Source organism: Miniopterus schreibersii (assembly GCF_964146895.1).
Source record: "Miniopterus schreibersii genome assembly, chromosome: 15".
Lineage (NCBI taxonomy): Eukaryota > Metazoa > Chordata > Mammalia > Chiroptera > Miniopteridae > Miniopterus > Miniopterus schreibersii.
Genome location: NC_138115.1, coordinates 24,598,467 through 24,622,918, shown reverse-complemented (window position 1 = coordinate 24,622,918; position 24,452 = coordinate 24,598,467). Strand labels below are relative to the sequence as shown.

The 24,452-nt window shown below is 41.2% G+C and overlaps 1 protein-coding gene across 1 annotated transcript in view; it reads left to right on the top strand.

Annotated features, from left to right (window-relative positions):
* Positions 1 to 1,151: 1,151 nt before the first annotated feature.
* Positions 1,152 to 24,452, top strand: part of ATP1B3 (ATPase Na+/K+ transporting subunit beta 3) — a 34,718-nt gene continuing 11,417 nt past the window's right edge. The window contains exons 1-3 of the mRNA XM_081160554.1: positions 1,152 to 1,547; positions 17,349 to 17,477; positions 21,576 to 21,683. Of these exons, the coding sequence (XP_081016680.1) occupies positions 1,439 to 1,547; positions 17,349 to 17,477; positions 21,576 to 21,683 (346 nt within the window). The 5' untranslated portion in view covers positions 1,152 to 1,438. The remainder of the gene's footprint in view (positions 1,548 to 17,348; positions 17,478 to 21,575; positions 21,684 to 24,452) is intronic.

The window sequence follows — 24,452 nt, the reverse complement described above, 5'->3', positions numbered from 1 at the left end:
ATCATTTTATAATATTATGTTCTCCTATCTCTTTCCATTTGTGGGAGATGTAACTCCTAATTCCTAGCTTGGATAAGCAAAGTGAGGAAACGAGAAAAGCCAGAATATTGTTATCTATTTAGTCCTTTAGCATTTGCAGGTGGTGTCCACTTCCCGATGGATTATAAGGCATCATTGCAAACATTAAGATGTATGCTACACTTCCTCATTCAGCATTTTTATTTGCTAATTAAAAAAAAAATAAAAATAAAAGAACAGAGGCAGTGCTCCATTTCTGCACCTCGCGCCCAGGCTCCTCCCGAGACCTTTTCCTCCGCTCGCGGCGGCGGCGCGCGGCCCGCGGAGCTCCGTCCCGCGTAGGAGACGGCGGCCTGCGCTCCGCGCCCGGGGCTCGCTCGCGCCGCGGGGAACGCGGGGAGCCGGCGACGTTCCAGGGGCGCCCACCCGAAGCGAAGAACTGCTTTCCTGTGGATGAAGAGCCTCAGTGACTGAGAAAAAGCAAAGGGCTTCTCGTCGACAGGGACCTCAGGAAAGCATGGCCTGTGTACTGACTTCCTCGATCGGAGAATGTCACTCCGCTGAGTCAAGACTGGCGCGTCTAGGATGGAATTCCCGGTCCCTCGGGAGTCCCGGTGAAACCCGTCCGAAGAGCCAAGGACGGGCGTTCTCTGAGCAGCGGCATCGGGATGATACGCTCGTCTCTGCAAGCGGCCTTTCTGTCGCGTCACAGGGCTCAAAGGCGACCGCCTGGAGACGGGTGGGAGCGGCCGCCGAGCGGGAGGTCAGGTCCCGTCCCGGCGAGGACGCCTCGGGCGGAGAAGAGTCGTTTCCGCGCTGAGCCCACGCCGCGCAGCCGCAGGCGCGAAGCCGCGAGGGCGGCCGCCCGCAGCGTCTCCCGACTCCTCCTCCTGGGAAACCTGAGGGAGGGGCCGCCGCCTTTTGCTCCTTATTACAAATTTGCTTCGTATGAAGCCTTCGAGATTTGTGAAGTTGACCCGCGTAGTTTCTACGTCCACCGGCCGGGCCGGATAGAGCCCGCGGCGCTCCCCCAGCCAGGCCCGGAACCGCTGAGCGGGGCGGGGCGAGGCCCGGCCCCGGGCCGTGGGCGGGGCGGTGGGCGGGGCCTCGCCGCCGAGGCTGCGCCAGGCCGCGCCAGGCCGCGGGCGGGAGGCGGTGGCGGCGGCGGCGGCGGCGCGGTTCAGAGGCGCGGGGATTGGCTGCGGCGGGCGGAGACGTCAGGCTCCCGCGGCCTCAGCGGCAGCCCGGCTCGGCGCGGCGCAGTCGGTTCGAGTGCCCACGGCAGTGAGGAGGTGTCCTCGGCCGTTCCGCCTCCTGCCGCCGTCGCCGGGCTGCGCCGCTCGAGCCGGGACGCGCCTCTGCGCTCCTCGCCGCCTCCACCCCTGCGGCCGCCGCTCCCCTCGCCCTCGGCGCACGCACCATGACGAAGAAAGACAAGAAGACCTTCAACCAGACCCTAGCCGAGTGGAAGCTGTTCATCTACAACCCGACCACCGGAGAGTTCCTGGGGCGCACGGCCAAGAGCTGGGGTGAGCGGGCGGCGATTGGGCGCCCGGTGCCGGCCGCGGTCCGGGGGGGGCGCCGGGCGGGGGGTCGGATGGGAAAGAAAAAGCGGGAGGCGGTGCCCCGCGCGGGGTCCCCCAGGAGCCGCCCGCAGCGGTCTTCGCCTCGGGCCTCCGGTTTTCTAACCCGGGCTGTGGCGGAGCGCGGCCCATTCATTTCTCGCGGGACAGGAGGGCCGTCTCTTGCGGCCGAGGACCGCGGGCAGCCCCGGCCCGGCCGCGCCGATCTTTTCCTCCCGGCCCAGAGCGCACGTGCTGCCCGGGCCTCCCGCCCCGAGCGGCGCCGGAAGCCGGGGACCCCAGCTCGGAGCCGAGCCCCGAGCGTGCGGGGGGCCGAGCGCCCGGGCCTCCTTTGTACGGAGCGCGCGGGCCGAGAGAGGCCCTGGCGGAGGCGCCAGCAGCGCCGAGCGGTTCGGGGAAGCCAGACCCTGCCCCACGCCCCGGGAGAGGAAATTTCCACTCCCGCCGCTATCTTGTGACTCCTCCACGCTGCCGCCCCAGCCGGCCGGAGAGTGAGAGTGAGTGTTAAGTGTGTGGGTTGCATGGATCCCGCGGTGAGTTAATCACACAAGTACATCGTCCACGGAAATGCACTTGAATTTGGACAGTGAAAAGACGCTTTAAAGCTTGGTTCCTCCCTAATTCCTTTTTAATTACAGATGTTTCCTTAGAAAAAGTGCTTCTTTGGGGGAAAGTAAATCTTATCCGACTGACACGATGTTTTTCTGTGCCTTCAGAAGGCGTGATGGTTGTATGTTAGCAGTTTTTCTATGCGTGAGTTCTTTGTTTTAAAATACTTAAATCATTCACCAGTGTACTGCTGCTTTAGGGTGCCTCTTTTTTTTCGAAATATGAGATAAATTTTACTCTTTGTGTGCCTTTTGAAAAATATTTCTTAAGTGGGTCCTGACAGATCTTTTTTCTCCTGAGTGAGAATAAATTTCTAGAGTTGAGAACTATGTGGGCACATTTTTAAGAGAAGCATGAAGAGAGTAAATTAGGCATGGCTTAGAAAATAAACTGTTGCTGCTGACTGAAATCGGCTCCTCCAGAGTGGATGGAAAGGTGGCTTCAGTCCTATCTCAAGCTGAAGGCGGCCTAGGAGGTATTTTAGCCCAACCCCCACGTTGGAGAAGAAAAAAATCTGGAGAGGTTGTGATTTTGCTTTGTGCAAAATTACATATTCCACAGAGCCAAGAAAAGAACCCAGTTCTTCTTTAATCCTAGTCCAGCGGTTGTATTATCTTACAAATGCCTTGCCTAACTGCATGGTAATCACTCATGATTTTCATTTAAATGGCTGTCTTTTGGGAACCCACTTGTATGTTGAAGAAATACATCTTGCATCCAGAGTTAAATCTGGGGGATGGTGGTTGTGAACAATTATTATTGTTTCTAGAGTGTGTTAACTTTTGCTGAAGGAATTTTTGAGTCGTGGAAAGGTATCAAGTTTTGTAGACTAACTTCCTTTCTCCCTTCCTCATTGCCTTCTCATTTCCAGTGATTAGTATCTTCACTTTGTGTTAGAATGACATTTCTTCTCCCTATATCTGACCTTTGTATTATATGATGTTGGATAGAGATTATTTGGAATATGCATTTAAATAGATAACGTGCACAAATTATCAAAGGATAGGGCATTCTATAAGGGCAGTAGAAGTGTAGTACAAGTAAAGCTGGGATTAGTTTTAGCAGGAGTAGGGCAAGACCTTTTTTCAGAATTGAAAAGAAAGTATTATGCTTGTCAACAAATAGTAAATTTCTATTTATTGTAATAGTAAGCCAGTGCAGAATGGCATAAATAGGTGAAAATTATCCATATTATCCAATTAACTCAATCTAAGGGCATCCCCTCCAAGGCATGTGGGGGAGTGGTGTGTGGAGGCTGAAATCCACACTCAGTCCACCAGGCTGTATACCCTAGAGCATGGGGGTCTGCCTGGAGAAAGTGGTATCTTGTTCTAATTCTCAGAGAGGTACTGTATGAGCTAGCTGATCTCATCACCCTAGAGATGCCCATTATTAGTATTTAGGTATATATCTGGGCAGACTTGAGAAGTATCTGTAACTTTAAAAAAAGAGAGAGAGAGATCATACAGTGTTTTATTATCTTTTGAGTATATTGTGGTCATGTGGTCATCTTCCCATGTTAATCAAGGTTTTTATCACCACTTTTAATAGCCGACTAGTGTTCTATTGTATAGTTAGGTATATTGTGATTTTTTTTTTTTTTTTCCTTTTAACAAGCAAGTTTATTAGCATGTATACCTCATGTATGCATGGGAGATACCCAGGGTAAAAAAGTGACTGCTGATTTTATTTTTTTATATTCAGGTTTTCAGTACATTTGTCCTGTAATCTGAGGTTCTTCTCCAAATTCATTAGATATATTAAAAGCACACATATTTAAAAAGCAATTTTGCCATTTCCTTTTGGGATACAGTGAAAATACTGCATGTTACATCACATTGCATTGTTTAAAACTACTAGATATAAAGATTTTGAGTAGCCGCTTGAACACCTGATTAGTATGCGTACACTTGGTTATAACAGTTCAAAATGCTTAAATTCATATAATCCATTTGATATTCACAACAACCTTCTAAAGTACACTGTATAGGTGACCAAAAGTGTGCCTAGAGCTGATTTCTTAAGCAGAGCAGTAAGGACACATCAGGAATAAATAGTTGCCATTTATGAAAACACAGGACAAAGAAAATTTAGCACTTTGTGGCTGATGTTGCTAATATTAAGCCTAAATGCATTAAATACAATTATAATGAAAGTAGTGAAAGAGAGCCTGGAAGTCATTCAGTGTTATTTAAACTAGGTAGCAGACCATGTGTTGCAATTAACATTTTTTTAAAATAATAAAACAATGGTAAAAATGTCAAAGTTTATTCTACCTAATAAGTTGAGTCAATGGAAAGATGTTGTTTCATGAAACTTTCCTGTATTTTGTATATACAGATAACCCAATGTAAAATGTTTTTCTTACTGTGACTCAGCCAGAAAAGCTTGAAAACCACTAACCTAGCCCTGTGCCCTCATTTTGTAGATGATAAAATTGAACCCACAGATCTGACTACTCAAAATTCACTCAGTGACAGAATCCGTGGGCCTTCAGACTCCAAGGCCAGAGCTTTTTTAAAAAACAAAACAACACACACACACACACAAAACTATAACATTACATGGCTTCATCTAATATCTGCTTGTGGGCTCTTTTGGAATTCATTAGCTTAAGGCTATCTGTCAATAGATGCTTTATATTACTATTAACTTAAAACTTGAGTTACTGATATCCAAGCAGAGTCAGAATTCTGAACCAAAACTATTAACACCTATATTTTGTTCACGTGTCTTCTCTTTCATGATTATAGGGCCATGAAGTGCCATTTTCTTAGTCACCTGTTCCCATTATGGGTCATGCTTCAGTAAATGCTCTGCTTTGGAGATCAAACACCATCTCATCTTGGGTGTCTGACAGTAGGGGTCCCTTAGAGGCAAGTGTGTTTATTTTCCCAGTATCACATAGTTTTGTAAGGTATTATTCTTTGTCCTGTGGAGTGTGACATATTAAACTTTACAAAACCGTGCACCATTATGAAAGTAATAGAACTTGCAGACTATAAATGAAGGTCATTGGTGGGTGTGGCAGAGGTAGCAGCAGGGGCATGCTGAGCCATCACCCAGCAGGAGAGGCACTTCCAGGACTGGTAGTGGCCGTGGGAGGGGAAGGGGTAAGTTTATGTATTCTATTCCAGCCACCATAGTAATTACTGTAGTATGTGCTTTACTGTTGCTAAAGAGCAACCTTCCCCACTCCTGAAATAATCTGATTTCTTCGCAATTGAATTTTGAATTTGTATCTATAGAATTAAATTAGTTATATTGAAAGAACTTTAAAAACCCTCCCATCTTTTCCTTGCTTTATCATTATGTTTGACTAGGGACCAGTCATTTAACACTGTGTGATAGAAGGAGGAAAAAATCCATTTAACTTTGAAAGATAACTTTATTATATTCTAATTATGCATTTATTGCGTTGACTTTTAAATAAAATCACCTGTAGTCTTTAACCACTTAGAATAACCACTTAGAATAATACATAAAATTTTTAAATATACAGTTAGATAACTAGTTTTATCACTTAGTGTTTGAGGGGAATGTTTTTTATTCCTCTGCCACCTTAGAGGTTGATGTGTTGGTATCCTTGGCCTTCTTCATCACCTCTGTGGGGACTGTCCAAACTTGCTGCTAGAATTTATGTGTTCTGGTGGCTTTAGTTACTATCTCTGTGTTAGGACTCCCAAGTCTACATCTATAGTCCACATGGCTTTTTTATATTATTATAACCAACTGCCTGTTAAAAACCTTCCATTGAATGTTTCATAGGTACCTATTCATGTAAATCTCCATTGTCCTCGGGGGCTTTCTTTATAATCTCTCTGGTTTATTCAACTCCTGTCCTCTCTCTCTACCATTCCACATAGTTCTCTCCTCCCACTCTGGGCCTAACTCCTGAGCCTCTTTCCTTCACTTTGGCATTGCTACTCAGGTGTCAGCTTTGATAGCCTGATCTCTGGTAAACATTTTTGAACCCCTTTTTGCCTTAAGACTGCATCAAGTGCTCCCATGTATTCCATAGTACTGTTTTCTATTATAGCATTTGTCACTTTATTCGGTATTGTTATTTCCCATTTACTAGGCAATATAGAGGCTTGCTATTCTTGTCTTACTCATCTTGATTCTCTAATACCTAGCCTGTTGCCTGGCACTTAGGAATGTAATAAAAATCCATTGAATGAATAAACACTGTTATGAAGTGTTCCCATGTAATTAATCTTCTGCAACATATTTTTAATGTCCTTGGTGGTATTGGTGTATCATAGTATAACACTTCCCCTAAGGTTTGGGCATTCCTCCCTACTTTCTTTTTTTTTTTCTTTTTTTGGCCATAGCACAGATGGGTATTCATAGACGTTCAGTGTTCTGAAGAAGCTTCCACTTAACTTCTTGTTGTAGACTTAGCTGAGTTTGTGACCTGGGTCCTGCATCTGATTAGGATAACAGAACCAGGATTATTATTAAGGTCTCCCAGGTTCTGCTTTATTGCTCTTTTTTTTAAAAAAAAAAAAAAAAAAAAAGCTTACTTGCTCTCAAATTTAATGAGGACTTAATAGTATCATTCTCGCCCTTACAGGAGAGACTCAGCTGTTACTAATATTTCTGAAAAGACTTTTCTAACTTAGCCTCCCACATATCTGTTGCCTTGTTACTGAGTCATTTGTGGAGTTGGCACTTATTCATGACTTCCTCTTAGTGTTTTGCTGGTGCTGTGGTAAGATATGGCTTTGGAACTGACCCTCGTCCAAAGCATGAGGTACTTTTCTTTGGCTAGTAACTGGCACATAAAAAGTGGCCCTTCGTATATATACCCTTATCTGACTCCATAGTTCTCTACCGATTCCTTTCCTGGTTCCTTCCTGTCTGCTCTTCTTCTCCTGTTTCCTAAATATATATTCCCCAGGTGCTTTCTTTGGCCTTATTTTCTCTTCATGGTCCTTCCTTGCAATCTCAGAACAACTGCAAAGATCACTCACAGATTTTACTTCTTGGTTTAACGTCTCTCTGAGATTCCATTCTCTTCGTGCATATCCCATGAATCTGAGAGAGTGAGGCTTAGCTAACTCCAGAACCTTATATGTCACTTAGTAAATGGAGCTCTTTCCCCTTCCTCTAGTGCAGTTCTGAGTTGCTCCTGTATTTGCAATTTTTGAAAATAGCATTAACTATTCTCTTTGTCATCTGGGCTTGAGACCTGGCCAAATTATGCCAGTTCTATGTCCATACATCTGACCTAGTCACCCAGCACACCTACACTCCTCCCTCCCCCAATTTTGTGAAAGCACACACTCAGGGAGCTTGGAATATTCATTTTTCCTAGCTTCATAATACTAACCACCTGTTTGAAATTTCTTAGCCCTTAACACTCCCACCAAACTCTGTCCCTTTATCAAAATCTGATCTTGCCTTTTCTTATAAATTCTCTGATTAAGAATCTTAAAGCACCAGGTAAAGAGCTTTTGTAACTTTTTCAAAGTTGTTCTGAGTTAACATAGACCATTGGCTTTCCAGCTTTTTAAAAAGTATAGTGTTGTTGACACCAGGAAGGTGGGCTCTTAACTCCTGATGTGCCCCCAGAAAGATCCAAGGAATCAGTTGTAATCATTATGACCTAAACCAGGGTAACCTCACTGCTGTCAGGTTATTTCTAAGGCTGCAGCTTTGATCACGCTGTTCCCTGCACACAAAAACCATGATTCCCACTGCCTTCAGGTTTAAATAAGTTCCAGACAGCCCGGCTGACATTCCAGGCTTACTGGCTTAAAACTCAATTTCCAACCGTACAACCTGTCATTTCCCACCTTACTTCCCGTACCCCACATGTCATAGCCAGATGGGTGTATATGAGGCCCCTTGGTCTGGAATGCCCTGCTCATTCCCTTTCCCATGCCATTCTCTGCATCATAAATTCTTCACGGACCTAGCTTGAGTGGCAGCTCTGCCCTAAGCTGTCTCTGATGATGCCCAGGTGGAAAATAATACCACATTTATCTCCTATAGCACCTAAAACGTTATATCCTGGATTAAAGTTGCTTATATATATATATTGCTCCTAGTAATTAGATGTTGTCAAAGAGTAGGATTTACATCTGCATTTTATATCCCTACAACAACTAGCACATAGCAGGCATGTACTTTTTTTTTTTTATGAACAAATTGTCATTTAATTAGTTTCAGCTTGTGATTCACCTATTGCTTGGGCTAAAGTTGAGAGTAATGTGGGTCAGTTGGTATAGCTCCACATTGAAAGTCTTATTTGTATAGATACTTGTACATAAAGGCATAATTCCCCTTAGCTCACGATGATTCTGTCCCACCAAACTTCTAATTCATTTTCAAATTTCCAGATAGAGCATCATAGTAAAAGTGAGCCTGTTGGCATAAATATATATTTTTTTACTTATGAATCTTAGAAGTGCACAAATATACTAAGAAGATGACCTGACTAGAACTCTGGATATAGACCTAAATTCTAGTTCCACATCTTTATCTTAGCTTAGATAACTCATTTAAAATCTCTTAATCTTAGTTTCCTCTATAAGAGAAAAGTAGTGTGTGACAGTTTCACATGTCACTTTGAAATGAGAAACAGAACCTATATAAATACATTAGAACAAGAGGCAGCAAACTTTTTCTTTAAAGGACCAGATAATATTTTAGGCTTTGCCAGCCATATGGTGTCTGTGGCAGCTTCTCAGCTCTGCTATTGTAGCTTGAATGTAGCCACAGATAATATGTAAAGTAATGGGCCTAGCTGTTTCTCAAAATTTTATTTACAAAAACAGGAAACAGCCCTGGTTTGCTGACCTCTGCTTTAGAACTTAAGAGTTAGTGGTCTGGGCTGACCTGAGAAACCTGAACTCGCCTTAAGTGGAATGTGGACTCTTGGCTTTGTTCTTTTCATAAAGTAGCTCATACTTTTGTTCTTTTCAAAAGTAACACCATCGTTTGAATTTTTACAATACAGATGTGAATAATCAGTAAGTCTACTGTCATCCTCAGCTTCTTCCCTTGGTAACCACTGTTAATTAGCTGTAATACTTTTTTTAATGTAATACTTATCGTCTTTGGATAGAGGTCTGGCAGTTTCATACAAAAGTAAATATATGCTACCCCATGACCTGGCAGTTCTACTCCTATGTGTCTGCCCAAGAGAAATGAAAACATGTCCACAAAAGTACTTGTACAGGAATATCCATAGTAGCTGCAGCCTGGAAACAGCCCAGGTGTCCGGTGAGCAGCAGAATGAACAAACTGGTATGTGCACACAATAGAATACTACTCACAGTAAAAAGGAGCTAACTACAGATAACACAAAACCTGGACGAATCTCACAGTTAGGCTTAGTGTAAAAAAAGCTTTACCAAAGAGAATACATACTATATGATTCCACTTGTGAAATTCTAAAACAAGCAACACCTCTGATGGAAAAAAGCCCAGACTGGTGTTTGCCTCTAGGGCAGTGGGCGTGGGGATTGACTGGGGAGAGGCATGAGAGAACTTATCTTGGGTAGGGGTTTGAATCATAAGTGAATTCATTTGTCAGAAGCCATCTATTGATACGTTGGAGATTTGTGTATTTCACTAATGCAATTTTTTCTCTCTCTCAATTTTAGTTAATATGTGTGCTGAAGTGTTTAGGGATCAAGTCTACTGACACCTGCAACTTGAAATGCATAAAAAAATAGATAAATGGTGAATAGATATGAGATAAATATAACAGTGTTAACTGGAGAATCCAGGAGGGTTTATAGGTGTTTACTTTTCGTTCAACTCTTCTTTGTATTTGTAAATATTCCTAACTGAATCTTGGAGGAAAAAAAAGAATACATGAATACATTCATGGTTTGGTTTTGTTTTTTAATATATCTTTGTTGATTTCAGGGACAGGAAGGGAGAGGGGGAGAGAGAGAGAAACATCAATGATGAGAGTCATTGATCGAGCCCACAACCCAGGCATGTGCCCTGACCGGGAATCGAACCCCAATTGCCTGGATCCTAGGTCAACGCTCAACCGCTGAGCCACGCCCGGCCGGGCGGCACGCAGTCTTTAAAGTGTACAACTTGAGTTTTGACATATATACACATACATACACTGTGCTCGTGAAACTTTAATCAAGATAATGTGCAAGTTCATCTCCCCCAGAATTTCCACTTGCCCTTTTGTAATCCATCTCCCTGTATCTCCCCCAGTCTCCAGGCAAAAATAGATCTGCTTTTTGACACTTGGTTTGTGCTTTCTCAAATTTTAAATACACAGAATCATGTAGTGTGTACTCTGGGGAGGGAGTGGCTGACTTCTTTCATTCAGCATAATTATTTAGAGAAGTAGTTCATGAATAGTATTCCATTGTATGGATAAGGCAGAGTTTATTTATCTGCTGTGTGCATTTGGGTTGTTTTCAGTTTTTAGTGATTACAAGTAAAACATTTGTGAGTATTCATATACCTTTCCTATGTGAACATGTGCTTTCATTTTTCTTGGTCAGATATCTAGGAGTGCATTTGCTGGATTTTTTCAGAGGTGTGTGTGGCCCACTTTTTGAAAAATTGTCAGGTTTTGAGTTGTGTTATGTTTTGTTTTGGTACATTCCCACCAGGAGTGTCTAAGAGTTGCAGCAGTTCCGCTCCTGGGCCATCGCTTGGTGGACAGTCTGAAATTTCTAGCATTCTGGTGAGCGTGTGTTGGTAGCTCAGGGTGGTTTTCATTTGCTCCTCAGCTTATCTACTAAGTTTTTTATTTTAATAATCAAAATATGAAAGCTAATTTTAAAAACACCATCCTTTCTTCTTCTCTATATTTTCATTATACTGACACTTCCCCTCCTCCCTTGCTCTGTTTGCTGCTATGACCCAGTTTTTTCAGGTGTTACTTTTTTTGTTGAGTTCGATACTTCATTGGATTAGTTTTTTCTTAAATATTTTTGTAATTATTGGTTCCCTGCTCCTCCTCTTTGTATTTGGATTTCCCTGTCTCAGCATAGGGGAGGTAGGTAGCACATGTTAACTCCTTTAGGTGTTTTACCAACCCATCTAGGATGTCGCCCACTTTTCAGCCTAAGTCTCATGCTCCCTGCTCCCACTTCAGAGTAGACGTTGCCTCTGCTGTTGCCAGTTGCTTGGCACCAGAGAGCATGTATGTTTTGGGAGTGAGGGTAGGAGCACAGTTTACTCACCTGGCTGCTCCTGCTTTGGAGTCATTTGGTCATGTAGCTTTTGATAGAGAGCTTTCTCCTGTTGTCCTTTTTTAAATTTTTTAATCAAATAATTGCTTTTCATTTATTTATTTATTTACTTATTTATTTATTTACTTATTGAATTTAAATTTTTAGAATTACAGTTTACATTCAATATTATTTTTGTATTAACTGTATAACTCACTTATTTGTGGGAGACCTTCTCTAATGAAATTCCTTTCCTTCTTCTCCCAGCTAGAGACAGTTAATTCTTTCTGCGGGTTTTTACCCCTAACACTTGGTATCTATAATTCTTGGTTTACATGTCTGTCATTTATGATAACTGAATTCTTGGAGAGAAGGAACAGATTTTATTCTATGCAAATTTCTATCACCTTGAATAACACAGATTGCTTGAATAATGTATTTTTCAGAGAATGGGAGTTTTGATTACAAAAGGTAACAACTTGAAGATTCCAGGGAGAGCAGCCAGATAAGGTACCACATGGAGAGGTACTAGTTCGGCTGTTTTGCTTACTTGTAGGTTAGTCTTGGACAGGTTATTTAATATTTTTATACCACCATCATTTTAATAAATATATAAAATTTGAGTGCATGTGTGTATGCATATATATTTTATTATAAAAATAATACCTGCTTATTAATTTTAAGAAAATCTAAGAGCTAGAACTATAAGATCCATAGAAGAAAACATAGATGCAAGACTTCATGACTTTGAAAGAGGCATTGGTGTCTTTGATGTGATACCAAAGCACAAGCAACCAAAGAATAAATAGATAAATGGACTTTAAAGGACACTATCATGAAAGTGAAAAGACAACCCCCACAGAAAGGGAGAAAATAATTGTACGTCTTATATCTGATAAAAGGCTTGTATCTATAATACGTAAAGAACTCTGAGAACTCAATTAAGTAAACAAATAATGCAAATTAAAAATGGGCCAAAGATCTGAATAGACAGTTATTCAAAGAATGTACAAATGGCCAATAGGTCATGAAAAGATACTCTTATCATTTGCTGTTGGGGAAATGCAGATCACACCCACTAGGATAGCTGTATAAAAAGACAGAAGTATTGGTGAGGTTATGGAGAAATTGGAACCCTGATGGTGGAAATGTAGAATGGTTCAGCTGCTTTGGAAAACAGTCTGTCACTTACTCAAAAAGTCTAATAAACATGTTTACTGTGTAACCTAGCAGTTCCACTCATAGGCGAATAGAATGTGAAATATACCTCAATAAAGTTATTTTTTAAAATTCAAACATACAAAGGATTTTAAACTTGTACTTGTCCATATAATTGATTTTTTAAAAATTATACTTACCTCTGCTTTAAAATGTTTAAAACTATAAACAGAATGCTAATTTACTCACCAAGGAGAAGTAGTTTCTAGTCATCAGAATTCTCTGAGGAGAGGCACAGTCTTTCTGGTGTCTAGGCACCCTCAGGTAACTGGAAAGTTTGCAGGAGGAGGGAGTCAGATCACAGCACCTCAAAGTGTGTTGAAGGTGTGTATATGCAGGCCTTGCTTGATGAAGCCTAAAGACTCCCCCCTCCCCCCACCCCCATTATGTGTCCTGGTGTTGTATAACAATTTGTATGCTCTTTGTCCCATGTTCCTAGCACAGAGCTTCTTAAAAAACCCTTGGGATTTCCTGGGTGATAGGGGTGTCTTTATTATGCTAATGGTGTGACTTCATAGCGGGGCCCCTAGATAAGTTCCACTGAGGCTGGTACCTAGAGGGACCTACCTTGTGATTGCAGCGAGCCCTGACCTCCAGGGAGAAAAGAGGAGGGAGCTAGAGATTGAGTTCAGTGACATGGTCAGTGATTTATTTAGTCATGTATGCCTTGAAAGCCCAATAACAACTCTGGATACTGAAGCTTAGTAGAGCTTCCAAATTGGGGAGCACATTGATGTGCTGGGAGAGTGGTATCCCCTCATTCCAAGGAGGAGAGGGCATAGAAACTGCATTCCCACCCAGACCTTGCCCTTTGTATGCCCTTGATAATAAAACTATAATCCTAAGGGTAGTCCTTTTCTGAATTCTGAGTCATTCTAGTGAATAACCAAACCTGAGGGGAGAGTGGGACCCTCCCAGATTGGTAGCCAGTTGTTCACAAGTTTGGGTGGTATCTGAAGTGAGGGCATTCTTGGGGAAGACCAAGCCCTGAATTAGTGAAGTCTGTGCTACTCCAGGTGCTTGGTGTCAAAACTGAATTGTCAGATACCTAGTTAAGGTTGAAACAAAGTGGCTGGACACAACCTATTTCTCTTTCCCATGAATGACATAGGGTAAATCTTGGCCAGATTTCTTGCTGCTTAAGAGTCCACATGAATCAAACCTTACTTGCTGAAACATTTTTGAGAGTAAAATGCAGTTGACTAAACTTTAAACCTTAAGTTTGCCCGGCCAGGCGTGGCTCAGGGGTTGAGTATCAACCTAGGATCCAGGAGATCCAGGTCCGATTCCCGGTCAGGGCACATGCCCGGGTTGCGGGCTCGATCCCTAGTCGGGGGCGTGCAGGAGGCAGCCGATCAATGACTCTCATCATTGATGTTTCTCTCTCTCCCTCTCTCTCTCTCCTCCCTTCCTCTCTCTGAAATCAATAAAGTTATATTTAGAAAATAAATAAATAAATAAATAAACCTTACGTTTCACCTTAAAGCCTAGTTGCAGCATAATTCCAAAAATCTTTCTAGTTTGTTGGCTTTTTTGCCCCTGAAGAGTTTTGTTTTTATGTCATCAAGTCTCTTTTTTTTACTGCCCTGGCCAGGAACCGAACCTGGGACCTCTTGGTTCATGGGTTGGTACTCAACCACTGAACCACACTGACTGGGCTGTCATCAAATCTCTTGACTTTTACTTTCCTTTCTGTAATGTGAATAATTAGATACTACTATTACACCTTTTTTTTTTTCTTTTTTTTTTAAAGTCATTTGGGGTAGGAATACTTGCCCAACTTCCTAGCAGCAAAGTGGTCAGGCCAGGATTTGAGCCCAATTTTGACTAGCAAACCCCATGCCTACAGCCACCCTGCTACATAGCGTCCAGCTCCATCGAACCTCACCACCCGTCCCCACATCACAGTAAGAGCAGAGAGGGGAAGCGGATTTGAAAACTGGCATCTCAAGAAACGAAGAAGAAGGAGAAGGGTCAATTCCTGTGCTAGGGAGGGCTAGAAGTTTTTAGTCATTGGACAGTTTTCTTATGTGCCCTTAGATCTGAGAGTGAAAATGTAGAGGTAGGACTGTTTTGCCTCTACACTGTTAGAACAACAGTGTAATTACAGCATGAAAGTTCTGAGTATTTTGAGTAAACATCTTTGGTTATGGTTCTGTTGACTTCAGACTGTTTACAATTCTGATGTTTCTTCAGAATTTTAGTCCAAGTTTCTTTAGTTGGTTAGTGATATAAGGAAATTCTTGAAGAATTTTAAGTTAGGGAGCATTAGTAATATAGTAAGCATGATTTAGGCTTAATTTATTGTTTCCTGCTCACAGTGACTCGCACAGAGGCAGGCATGGCACATTAAACAGGTCCATCTAAAAAAAAAAAACAAAAAAAAAAACATAAACAGGTCCATCTGCACTGCCCATTACTAACCTAGGACACCCCCAAGTTTGATCTCCATCATTGTGTTAAGCCCATCATGAAACTGCATCTGAGTATCCAACTGCAGGTTTACCTCTGTAAGAGTAGCAATTTACAATTTCTCTTTATTTCCTGTTTGTTTTTCTTAGTATGGGAGGGGAGGTTAAGTGTTGCTGTTCTTTCATGTATGAAATCTATAAGTGAGATTAATTTTAATTTTTAAATGTTAGGTTTGGGTCTCTTGGCAAAAGGATTTATTTATTTATTTATTTATTTATTTATTTTTACCAAGTAGGGAACACTTGCTTTAGTGCTGGAAATGACTCACTTACTTGTTTGTATGCTCCCTACATTCAGAATTAATGCACAAGTTTATGGCATCAGACGGGACGTGGCTGTTAATTTGTGTATCTGTGTTATGAATCTAACTCTTTAGAGGAAGTTTGAACACATTTTTCATTGTGTAATGTTTCTTCAGAAACCATATTTGGATACAGCTTATTTTTTTGTCTGCTATATGTTTATTTGCTTTGTAACCATGTTTATAAATTTTATTTACAGTATTTTTCCTGGAAGTTTAAAATCAAGTTTTGAAAATGGTATGATAAAAATTATTTGAGGTGACTTAAAAACAGTGTTAAATAAACTCAGCACCTTTGTTTCAAACTTCTCCTGTTTAATATTTACTGCATTGGTTGACAAACTACTGTGGCCTCGATCTGCCTGTTTTTGTATGAGATTTTATTGGAACACAGCCCACACTCATTACACTTACATATTCGTCCTCTCTGGTCTGCTGTGTGGAGGATTTTATCCGTAGATCCAACAAACATCTAGATCTGAAAGACTCATTTCTCTCCTATATGTGTTAAGTTAGCCTTTGGGCTTCGCATGTGTTTCTTTTCCTTCTCGAGCTCACTGATCACTGAGATTGGTTTTCCCTTTTTTCCCTGCAACAGGACCGCTGCATGTGGTAGGGAAGTGATGCTGTGAAGGTGACATGCTCTTCTCCTTTCTTCCTTCTGTCCTCTCCTCTCTATTTTGGCCTCCTGGTAATTGGGGCAGGGTGGGGACGGGGCATTGCTAGTCTAAATTAAAATGAAGTTGTTTTAACTGTTCCCCCATTACTTGAAAAGGGAGGGGAAGGAGATAGTTTCTTGGCCTGCAGTTAAGAGATAAAAGTTACTCAGCTTTTGCCACAATCTGTTTTGGGGTCATAGGGTCTTAAGAATGCTGTAGAACTGTTCCCTGTGTGTGTGTGTGTGGGGGGGGGATGTATTTATAAATACATTATTACAGAAAACTTCAGAGTGCTGACATTAATCCTGCTGGGGAGGGGGGGCAAGGGAGTCCATAGGCTCCAGGTTAGGCTCTCCTGCCCTTGTGCCAGGAATAGGGTGAGAAACCAAAAAGTAGGTTATTAAGGGTGAGAATAAAGGGTGTGAGTCAGCTCCGAGGGATTGCGGCTCTTCACTGTTGTTGACCTGGGATTTGTTTAGATGTTTAAGTGTAAATGTGTGACTTTAATATTGTAACATACAATAATTTTGATGGTGAGCACATCTGATGTTAGAACTTCAAATAGAGACATTGAAAAAAATAATTATTTTTAGATGTTCTCAAAATAAATCATAGTGTTTTCAGATTGTGAAGGAAAGAAGACTAAGCCCGTGATGTTGAGACCTGCACCTGACAGCTCTTGCTCTGTGCTCAGCAGTAGAGTAGTGAAGTCCCGTTGGCTGGGGTGCTTGTTTCTGGTCTTGTCCTCTTTACTTTTGCATGAGCCTTCCACTTGACCAGTGTTTCCCAAACTTTATTCATTAAACCATCTTCATGATTTGCCTTCCTGCACATTTCCTGGCTATTCTTTAAATCAGCTCGCTTTTTAACACTTAAATTTATGCAGATAATTACTATGTGAAATATGGGGTTGATGTGCTAATTATTTTCTATTTACCACTAAAAAGAACATGTACAGATTGGGTTTGTCCCAGCTAAAATCATCTTTTATCTTTCTAGAGGGCATCAAGTCCAATTTGGGAAACACTCCTCTTTGTGCTGGAATTTAAAGCTCTGACCTTGAACCAGAGAATGCTCTGTAGAAGCTCCTTGTACTTGGAACTATTAGTGGAGAGGAAGGGTCACAGGATGGGTGGGTGCTGCCTGCTGAAATACTCCTTGCTTGGACAAATTCATATTCTGAGTATGGAGATATTTGCTGCGTGCATGACAAAGCTTGGAATCCTGGCTTTGCAATGGTTGGTTTGGTTTTTTTAATCTGGACACACGCGTGCACAATGTATGTGTGTATCTCCAAATTTCATAAGTTTATTTTCTTTCACAGGTTTGATCTTGCTCTTCTACCTAGTCTTTTATGGGTTCCTGGCTGCACTCTTCACATTCACAATGTGGGTTATGCTTCAGACTCTGAACGATGAGGTTCCAAAGTACCGAGACCAGATTCCTAGTCCAGGTAATGAACTCGCAGTCATGGCTTTTATCGCTATCATAAATGTTTTACACAGCTGACAAAAGGTAGTTCCACCTTGGCTTTAGGTAATGCGAAAGTTTTGATTTTTGTATGTTGTTTAATATTTACACACTGATACAAAGACCTTTAATATTTACCTACTGATACCAAGACCTTTAATATTGACACTGATACAAAGACCTGGGCTAATAAAGATTACATCCTTTGCCAGCAGTAAGCAGAAATTAATATTGAGAATTATAGTGAAGCCAAATTTGACCAGTATAGTTATAGGTATGAATGGCTTTTATGAATATGTGTAGCAGTTTCACTTTGTCCTGAGTTAATTTACTTATAAAGTATATATTTTGGCTCTAGCTCAGATTAGAGCTGTGGTCTTGTGAAATATGTGCTTCATGGTTTTAATGCTTACTATGGAAATGGTAAAAAATATTAATTATACATCAATAGAGAATAAAATGAATATACTCTTAATGTGTTTAATTCTACTTTATTAATAACTTAAGGGAGGCAGAATCTCCAGGATACTTTAGTACAGAAAAAGTCTTACCTAAAACATTGTTTAAATCATGTTGTCTTCCTGGGTGTGTTCATTTGTTTATTTTAAACCATCTTTTTTTTTTTTAATTTTTTAGAGAGAGAGGAAGGGGGAAAAAGAGAGAAACATCAATGTGTGAGAGAGAAACATTGATCTGCTGTCTCCTGCACATCCCCCACTGGGGATTGAGCCCGAAACCCTGCCGTGTGCCCTGACTGGAATCAAACCAGCAACCTTTTGGTGCACAGAACGCCACCGAAAGCGTTGGTTGATTCTTGTGTGTCCCTGACCAGGGATCAAACCCCCAACCTTGGTGTATCAGGACGACACTTTAACCAACTGAGCTACCCAGCTAGTGCTGAAACAGTCTTTGAATGCCAGCTCTGCCTTTTTTGGACATGTCCCTTGTCTTCAAGGTGTCAGCAGTTTTTATAGAAGATAATAATATACCAGAACCCCAGTGTATCTTCCCCAAAATGTGTACAACTTGTGGAGACAATAGAGGTGGAGGAGTGGGATCTGGGTGGCAGGCAGGCCAGGGAAGGTGGGGAGCTAGCAGGAGGTTTCTTTCTAGAGCTGTGGTTCTCCTCCAGTGGGGATTTGCCCTCCAGGGGCCATTGGGCAATGGTCTGGAGACATTTTTTGTTATCACACCAGAGCTGTGCCACTGAGTAGAGACCAGGTATGTTGCTAAATAAACATCCTACATTGCTCAGGACAACCCGCTGCAACAAAGAATTACCCAGTTCAATGTCAGTAGTGCCAAGATAGGAACCCTGATCTAAGTGCTTGCTCACTGCAGATTCTGAGCCATGTCAGCAGCCGAACACAACCAATTTCACCAACTATTTTTTCTTAGAACAATTTGTTCTAATGACTTTTCCTTTGTTTGCAGCTAGTATTTTTCTAAACTTCATAAATAACTTTTTTTTTTTTTTTTAATATATCTTTATTGATTTCAGAGAGAGGAAGGGAGAGGGAGAGATAAAAACATCAATGATGAGAGAGTCATTGATCGGCTGCAGCCCGCAACCCGGGCATGTGCCCTGACCGGGAATCGAACCCTAATCGCCTGGATCCTAGGTGGATGCTCAACCGCTGAGCCACGCCCGGCCGGGCTTAAGTACATAGTTTTAAACAATTCCTTAAACTTATTTACCAATTTTATTACGGTACTTAATGTATCATTACTTTAAATAAATAAATGTATATGCACACACATTGATATGTATATATAATATTAAATGAATATACATTAGTTTGTTAAACATGATTTTCTCTTTATAAAGGTATTTAGGTATAAGTTTTTTGTTTGTTTTTTTAAACCATGACCATCATTTTTATGTGTTTGTATCCAGTAAAATAAATGCTAGCTTCAAGTTGCTGTGCATATTCGTATATATAACACAAACACATACTGCCTATCCACATCCCTACAGACAGACACACACACTCATATCCCAGTGGTGTAAATTGGAAGGAGATACAAGTTATTGTAGTTCTCACATTCTGCTGATGTTCTTGGTTTCGGTAAGCTGAGATCTTTTATTTAGAGTTTACTGTGTCAAAAATGCAGCTGTAGTGCCCTGTCCTGCTGTGGATTTTTTACTTAAGAATTTCAAATGGACTGTTAATAGCAGGAACTAGGGCTCCGAGAGCATTGCTAGGCAATCTCAGAAACAACTGGTATCAGAAATTCAGTTTAGAATTTCATACAAAGTTTTTGAATATTGAATTATTTTAAAAAATTCTCCAGTTATATGCAAGCTGCCTTGACTCTGTTGCATTTTGCCTGCAGTATAATGTCTTTTTCCTGCTATAAAACTTTAAGAAAAACAAACTATCAGACAAACACAGATCCATCCTTTCATACATTGGATGGTCAGAGGTTTTATTTCTAATGTTGACCTAATAAACGTCCAAATCTATGGAGAATTTTAGTAAGAGTTTATTTGAGCCAAACTGTGAAACATTTCCAGGAAGCAAGATCTCAAATGCTCCCCAGAATGACAGTTTGCAGTTTAAGGGGGGAATATAAGGAAGATTACAGGAAAGGGAGGGAAAGCAAAGCTCCAGGGATCGATTACAGGATAGTTAACAACATTACTAACAAAATTATTTGCTCTCTTGAGGGTAGTTACACTCTGGAGGGGTATAAAAAAGAGGCATTTGAAGGTGTGTTAGCTAGATGCACAGAAACAATGGACAGGGCTTGCTTAAGGCGAAGATTACTTTTTACCAGGGAAGTTGTAGGCCTGGCACAGGACTACCCACCGTGACCTGCCCAGTTAGGAATTTATCATCAAATCACTCTGTGAGGTTCCTTTTGGCTATATTTTATTAGTGCCTCCTTTTTGTCTACACTACATTAAATTATTTATTTAAAAATCAGAAGTTACTGTTGATTTTGTAGTAATTTTGCTGTGAGTGAAGTGGTTAAGAAAAAAAATAGACATATGGGGTCGTTCAAATTCAAGTGATCTGCTATGTTGTTGTGGTAGGTGAGTGGGGAGTTTGATCGTGGGCTCATTTGTGCCTCATGTAGAATAGGTTTTCTCTGCCATTTAGAGACATTGTTTCATCATATATGGGTAGCAGTGGATCTAGTTTAACTCAAGAGCCATGCAGTTCAACACAGGCAAGTATGTAGAGGTTAAAAGAAACTGCATCTGGTTTAAAAAGAAATAGATGTCTATGGGCAGCAATTCTAATGAAAACTAAAACACTTGTATATTTTCAGATTCAGTGCTAGGCATATCATCTCTCATAACTTTGCTGTGGGGAATGTTTAGAGATGGTGAAAATTTTAGGATTGTTTTAAGCCTTTTTGCAAGGCTGAATTAATCTAGATCTGATGCTTTTTAAACGAGGAAAGCTTAAAGTTGGAAGCCTGATTATGTTGCTTACAGATAAATATGCTTACATTTTCTGTTAATAAACGCATACAACATGTATATTCTAGACACATGAATATTGACTCCTGATATGAAATGGTTGGTGGTTATACTCCAAATTCAGTAAGAGAAAACAACTTTTATAGGGCAGTGTTTATTATTAAAGGAAGAATACTTAACCACAGAGTTAAAATTGTATAGGCCTCTTTCACAAGTAAGGTAGGCCTTCTTTATGAATGTTTCCATATAGCTGTAATTTGAATGACAAAGGGGCTCAGATTTGATTTGCTAAAATTTTCCTCCACATTAATCACAAATTGGCAAAACCTAAAAATATTTTATAGAAAAATGAATATAGAAAGTACAAAGTAAAACTTGCATTTTTTTAAGGAACAGAGCAATTATAATTAACTGTAGCCAGTCAGATCTAGGGAAGTTTCTAATTGGTTTGCAGTGATTTTGAGGATTTGGAATTCTCTTCATTGTAGATGTCAACCTTCATAGTCAGAAGTGGGAAATTCTTAATTTCAACCTACCTGTGAACACAAATACCCATGTAACTTACTGAGGTCTGTCTTAGGGGTAAGAGGAAAGAGAGAAGGAATTTACTACAGTTAATTTCCCCCTTTCTCTTTTATATCTTTATAGGACTTATGGTTTTTCCTAAACCAGTGTCGGCGTTAGAGTATTCATTCAGTATGTCTGAACCAGAGTCCTATAAAGGGTACATTGAAGACCTTAAGAACTTTCTGAAGCGTAAGTGTGTTTTCTTAGAGTAAGGTAAAAGTTTTTAGTTATTACGGAAACTAGTACCAAATTATGATTACATTGGGAACATCATTCTTAGAGGACTTGCAAGTAGATTTTATGATTAGTCATGATATTCTAATATTCTAACCTATGGAAAGACGGCTCTAAGCAGTTACTTTTTTTTTTTTTTTTTTTAATCCTATAAGAAGTGCATGAGTAAGTTCATTGAGACATAACACTTATATCTGCTTTAAAGTGGAAAGTATTTGAGTGTATATTATATAAAATGATGCCTCTAAGTACTTGGATCTGTTGCATCCAGTGTTGTGCTTGTGTGGGGGACTAGGAATATTGTTTATCATTTCAGAAAAGAAGTCTAGGTATCAGTTTTGAGTTTTTTTGGAGTTACTAGTTGTAAAGCTTTCCCACCCCAGCCCAATGTTTTCTCACATCTTGCTTGTCCTAACTCCATGGTATTAACATTCGTATGAATAATCATTAAATGCCCTGGCCTCTTGGTTCTTGGTTGCCTCACCTCTTCCTCAGCCACATACCTACAGCCATTCCTTAGAACATGTAGGACTCCATTGCCAAGATCACTGATTGAGGCGTTCCTACCACACCATGGCCTGTCCTTTCAGTTTGCTTAACTTTTCCTCACTGTTCTTCTGCCTCATTGGGACTTCGAAAGCACCGGCCCTTTTCCCAGTCCCTTACCCCCAATTTTCCTTCTTATCAAGCTTAATTCCATGAGTTTTTATTTCCTTTTTTATTCTTGCCAGTACTCTAAAATCCCTTGCCTCTCAGTCTGTTAGTCATAAATTACAAATGGATGAAGCCATAAAATTCCTGGATGAAGCTCTTCCTTAGAGCCTGCCCCTTCAGCAGCCAGGTGCTGCTGAAGAAAGGTTTCAAAAGGACTAATAGCTCTGGAATACTTGGTCACCTCCCTGGACCTGCTCTACTACCTGGCAGGGCTATAGAATTTCTCTGGATAATTATTTACAACCTCTACTTCCCTACCTTTTCCCTTAGAACTCACTTTCTTCATACACAGTCATGTGCCACATAATGATGGCTTGGTCAATGACTGCAGTGACTGCATTTGCCACGGTGGTCCCATAAGGTTGTAATGGAGCTGCAAAGTTCCTGTTGCCTAGTGCAGTGACACAGTAAGCTGTAGCAAAACACATTACACAAATACCGCTGTGTTACAATTGCCAATAGTATTCAGTACAGCACTGCATTGTACAAGTTTGTAGCCTAGGAGCTATAGGGGAACAGAATTTGTCACCCCCAAATGCCTCTAGTAAAAGATTACTTTAGGCCAGTTAATTTTGAGAAACAGCAGCCATGGGAGCAGCTCTGAAAACCAACTAGAAGTTGCCCTTGGTAAAGACCTTTACATTTGTATGGACAGTCTCCATTTGTAAGGGGCTTGACCTTATCTCTGGATGCTCTTATCAGTGCAGAAAACAGACATGCAAACCTGCACAACAACCTTACTCTTGTTTACTGTGCTTTTCCAGGTAACCTCCCATAACTGACACCCCCAGCCCAACATTTTTTTTTTTTAATTACTGATTTTTGGGAGAGGGAGAGAAACATCAATGTAAGAGTGTAACATCAATCAGCTGCCTCCTGTACACCCCCTACTGGGGATGGAACTGGTGACCTTTTGGTGCATGGGACTCCTCTTAACCAACTGAGCCATGCCAGCCAGGGCCCAACATCTTCTTTTGTCTTCAGCTGAAGATGGTATTTAGGGTAGTAGCATTGGGTCATTTTTGACAAGTTACTCAGTTTTCCTGGGTCTTTCCATGTATGCAGGAGGTATACATGTTACTAGACTTTTGTTTGTTTTTCTCCTGTTAGTCTGTCTTTTATTATAGGGATGTCTCATCCAAGAACCCACAAGCACAGGGAAATTACTTTTTCCTCCCCTACAGAGTAGCGAACTGTACCCCCCAGGTTTGTGTAAGCGCACTCTAGTAGCAGCTGTCCCCCCAGGTTTGTGTAAGCGCACTCTCCCTACAGAGTAGCAGCTGTCCCCCCAGGTTTGTGTAAGCGCACTCTCCCTACAGAGTAGCAGCTGTCCCCCCAGGTTTGTGTAAGCGCACTCTGTTATGTCTGCACAATGATGAACTCACCTAAGGATACATTTTTCAGAACAGACGCCCATCATTAAGTAGCACATGGCTATAACCTATAGAGAAAATTGAAACTCAAGTGGGAATTCCCCCAGTTTCCCCATTACTAATAAAACAAGTGACAGTTACAGCCATTTTGCCTGTGTTGTTCCTCCTGCTCTGGTGAGGCGAGCTGAGCTGCCTTCCTATCATCTAAGGTCACCCCCACCACCAGTCAGGCTTTGAGTCCCATCCCTCACTGTCTCAGAAACATTATACTATTTACAATCCCTCCTTATGTATATTTAACCTCTCTTTATTGGATCTTTCCTGTCAGCATGCAAAAATCCTCAGCTCTCTCCTATTTTAAATCAAAATCTTCTTTTGATCTCATATATTCTGTTAGCCATCTTCCTAGGTCTCTTTCCCTTCATAGTTAAATATACACTTCCTTTTTGTTGTTAATCCTCACGAGAGAATATTTTTTCATTGATTTTGGGGCGGGAGGAGAAACATCATGTGAGAGAGAGACATCGATTGGTTGCCTCACCTCCGCACACACCTCTAGAGGGGCTAGGGATCTAATCTGCTACCCAGGTACGTGCCCTTGACTGGGAATCAAACCCATGACCCTTTAGTACGCAGA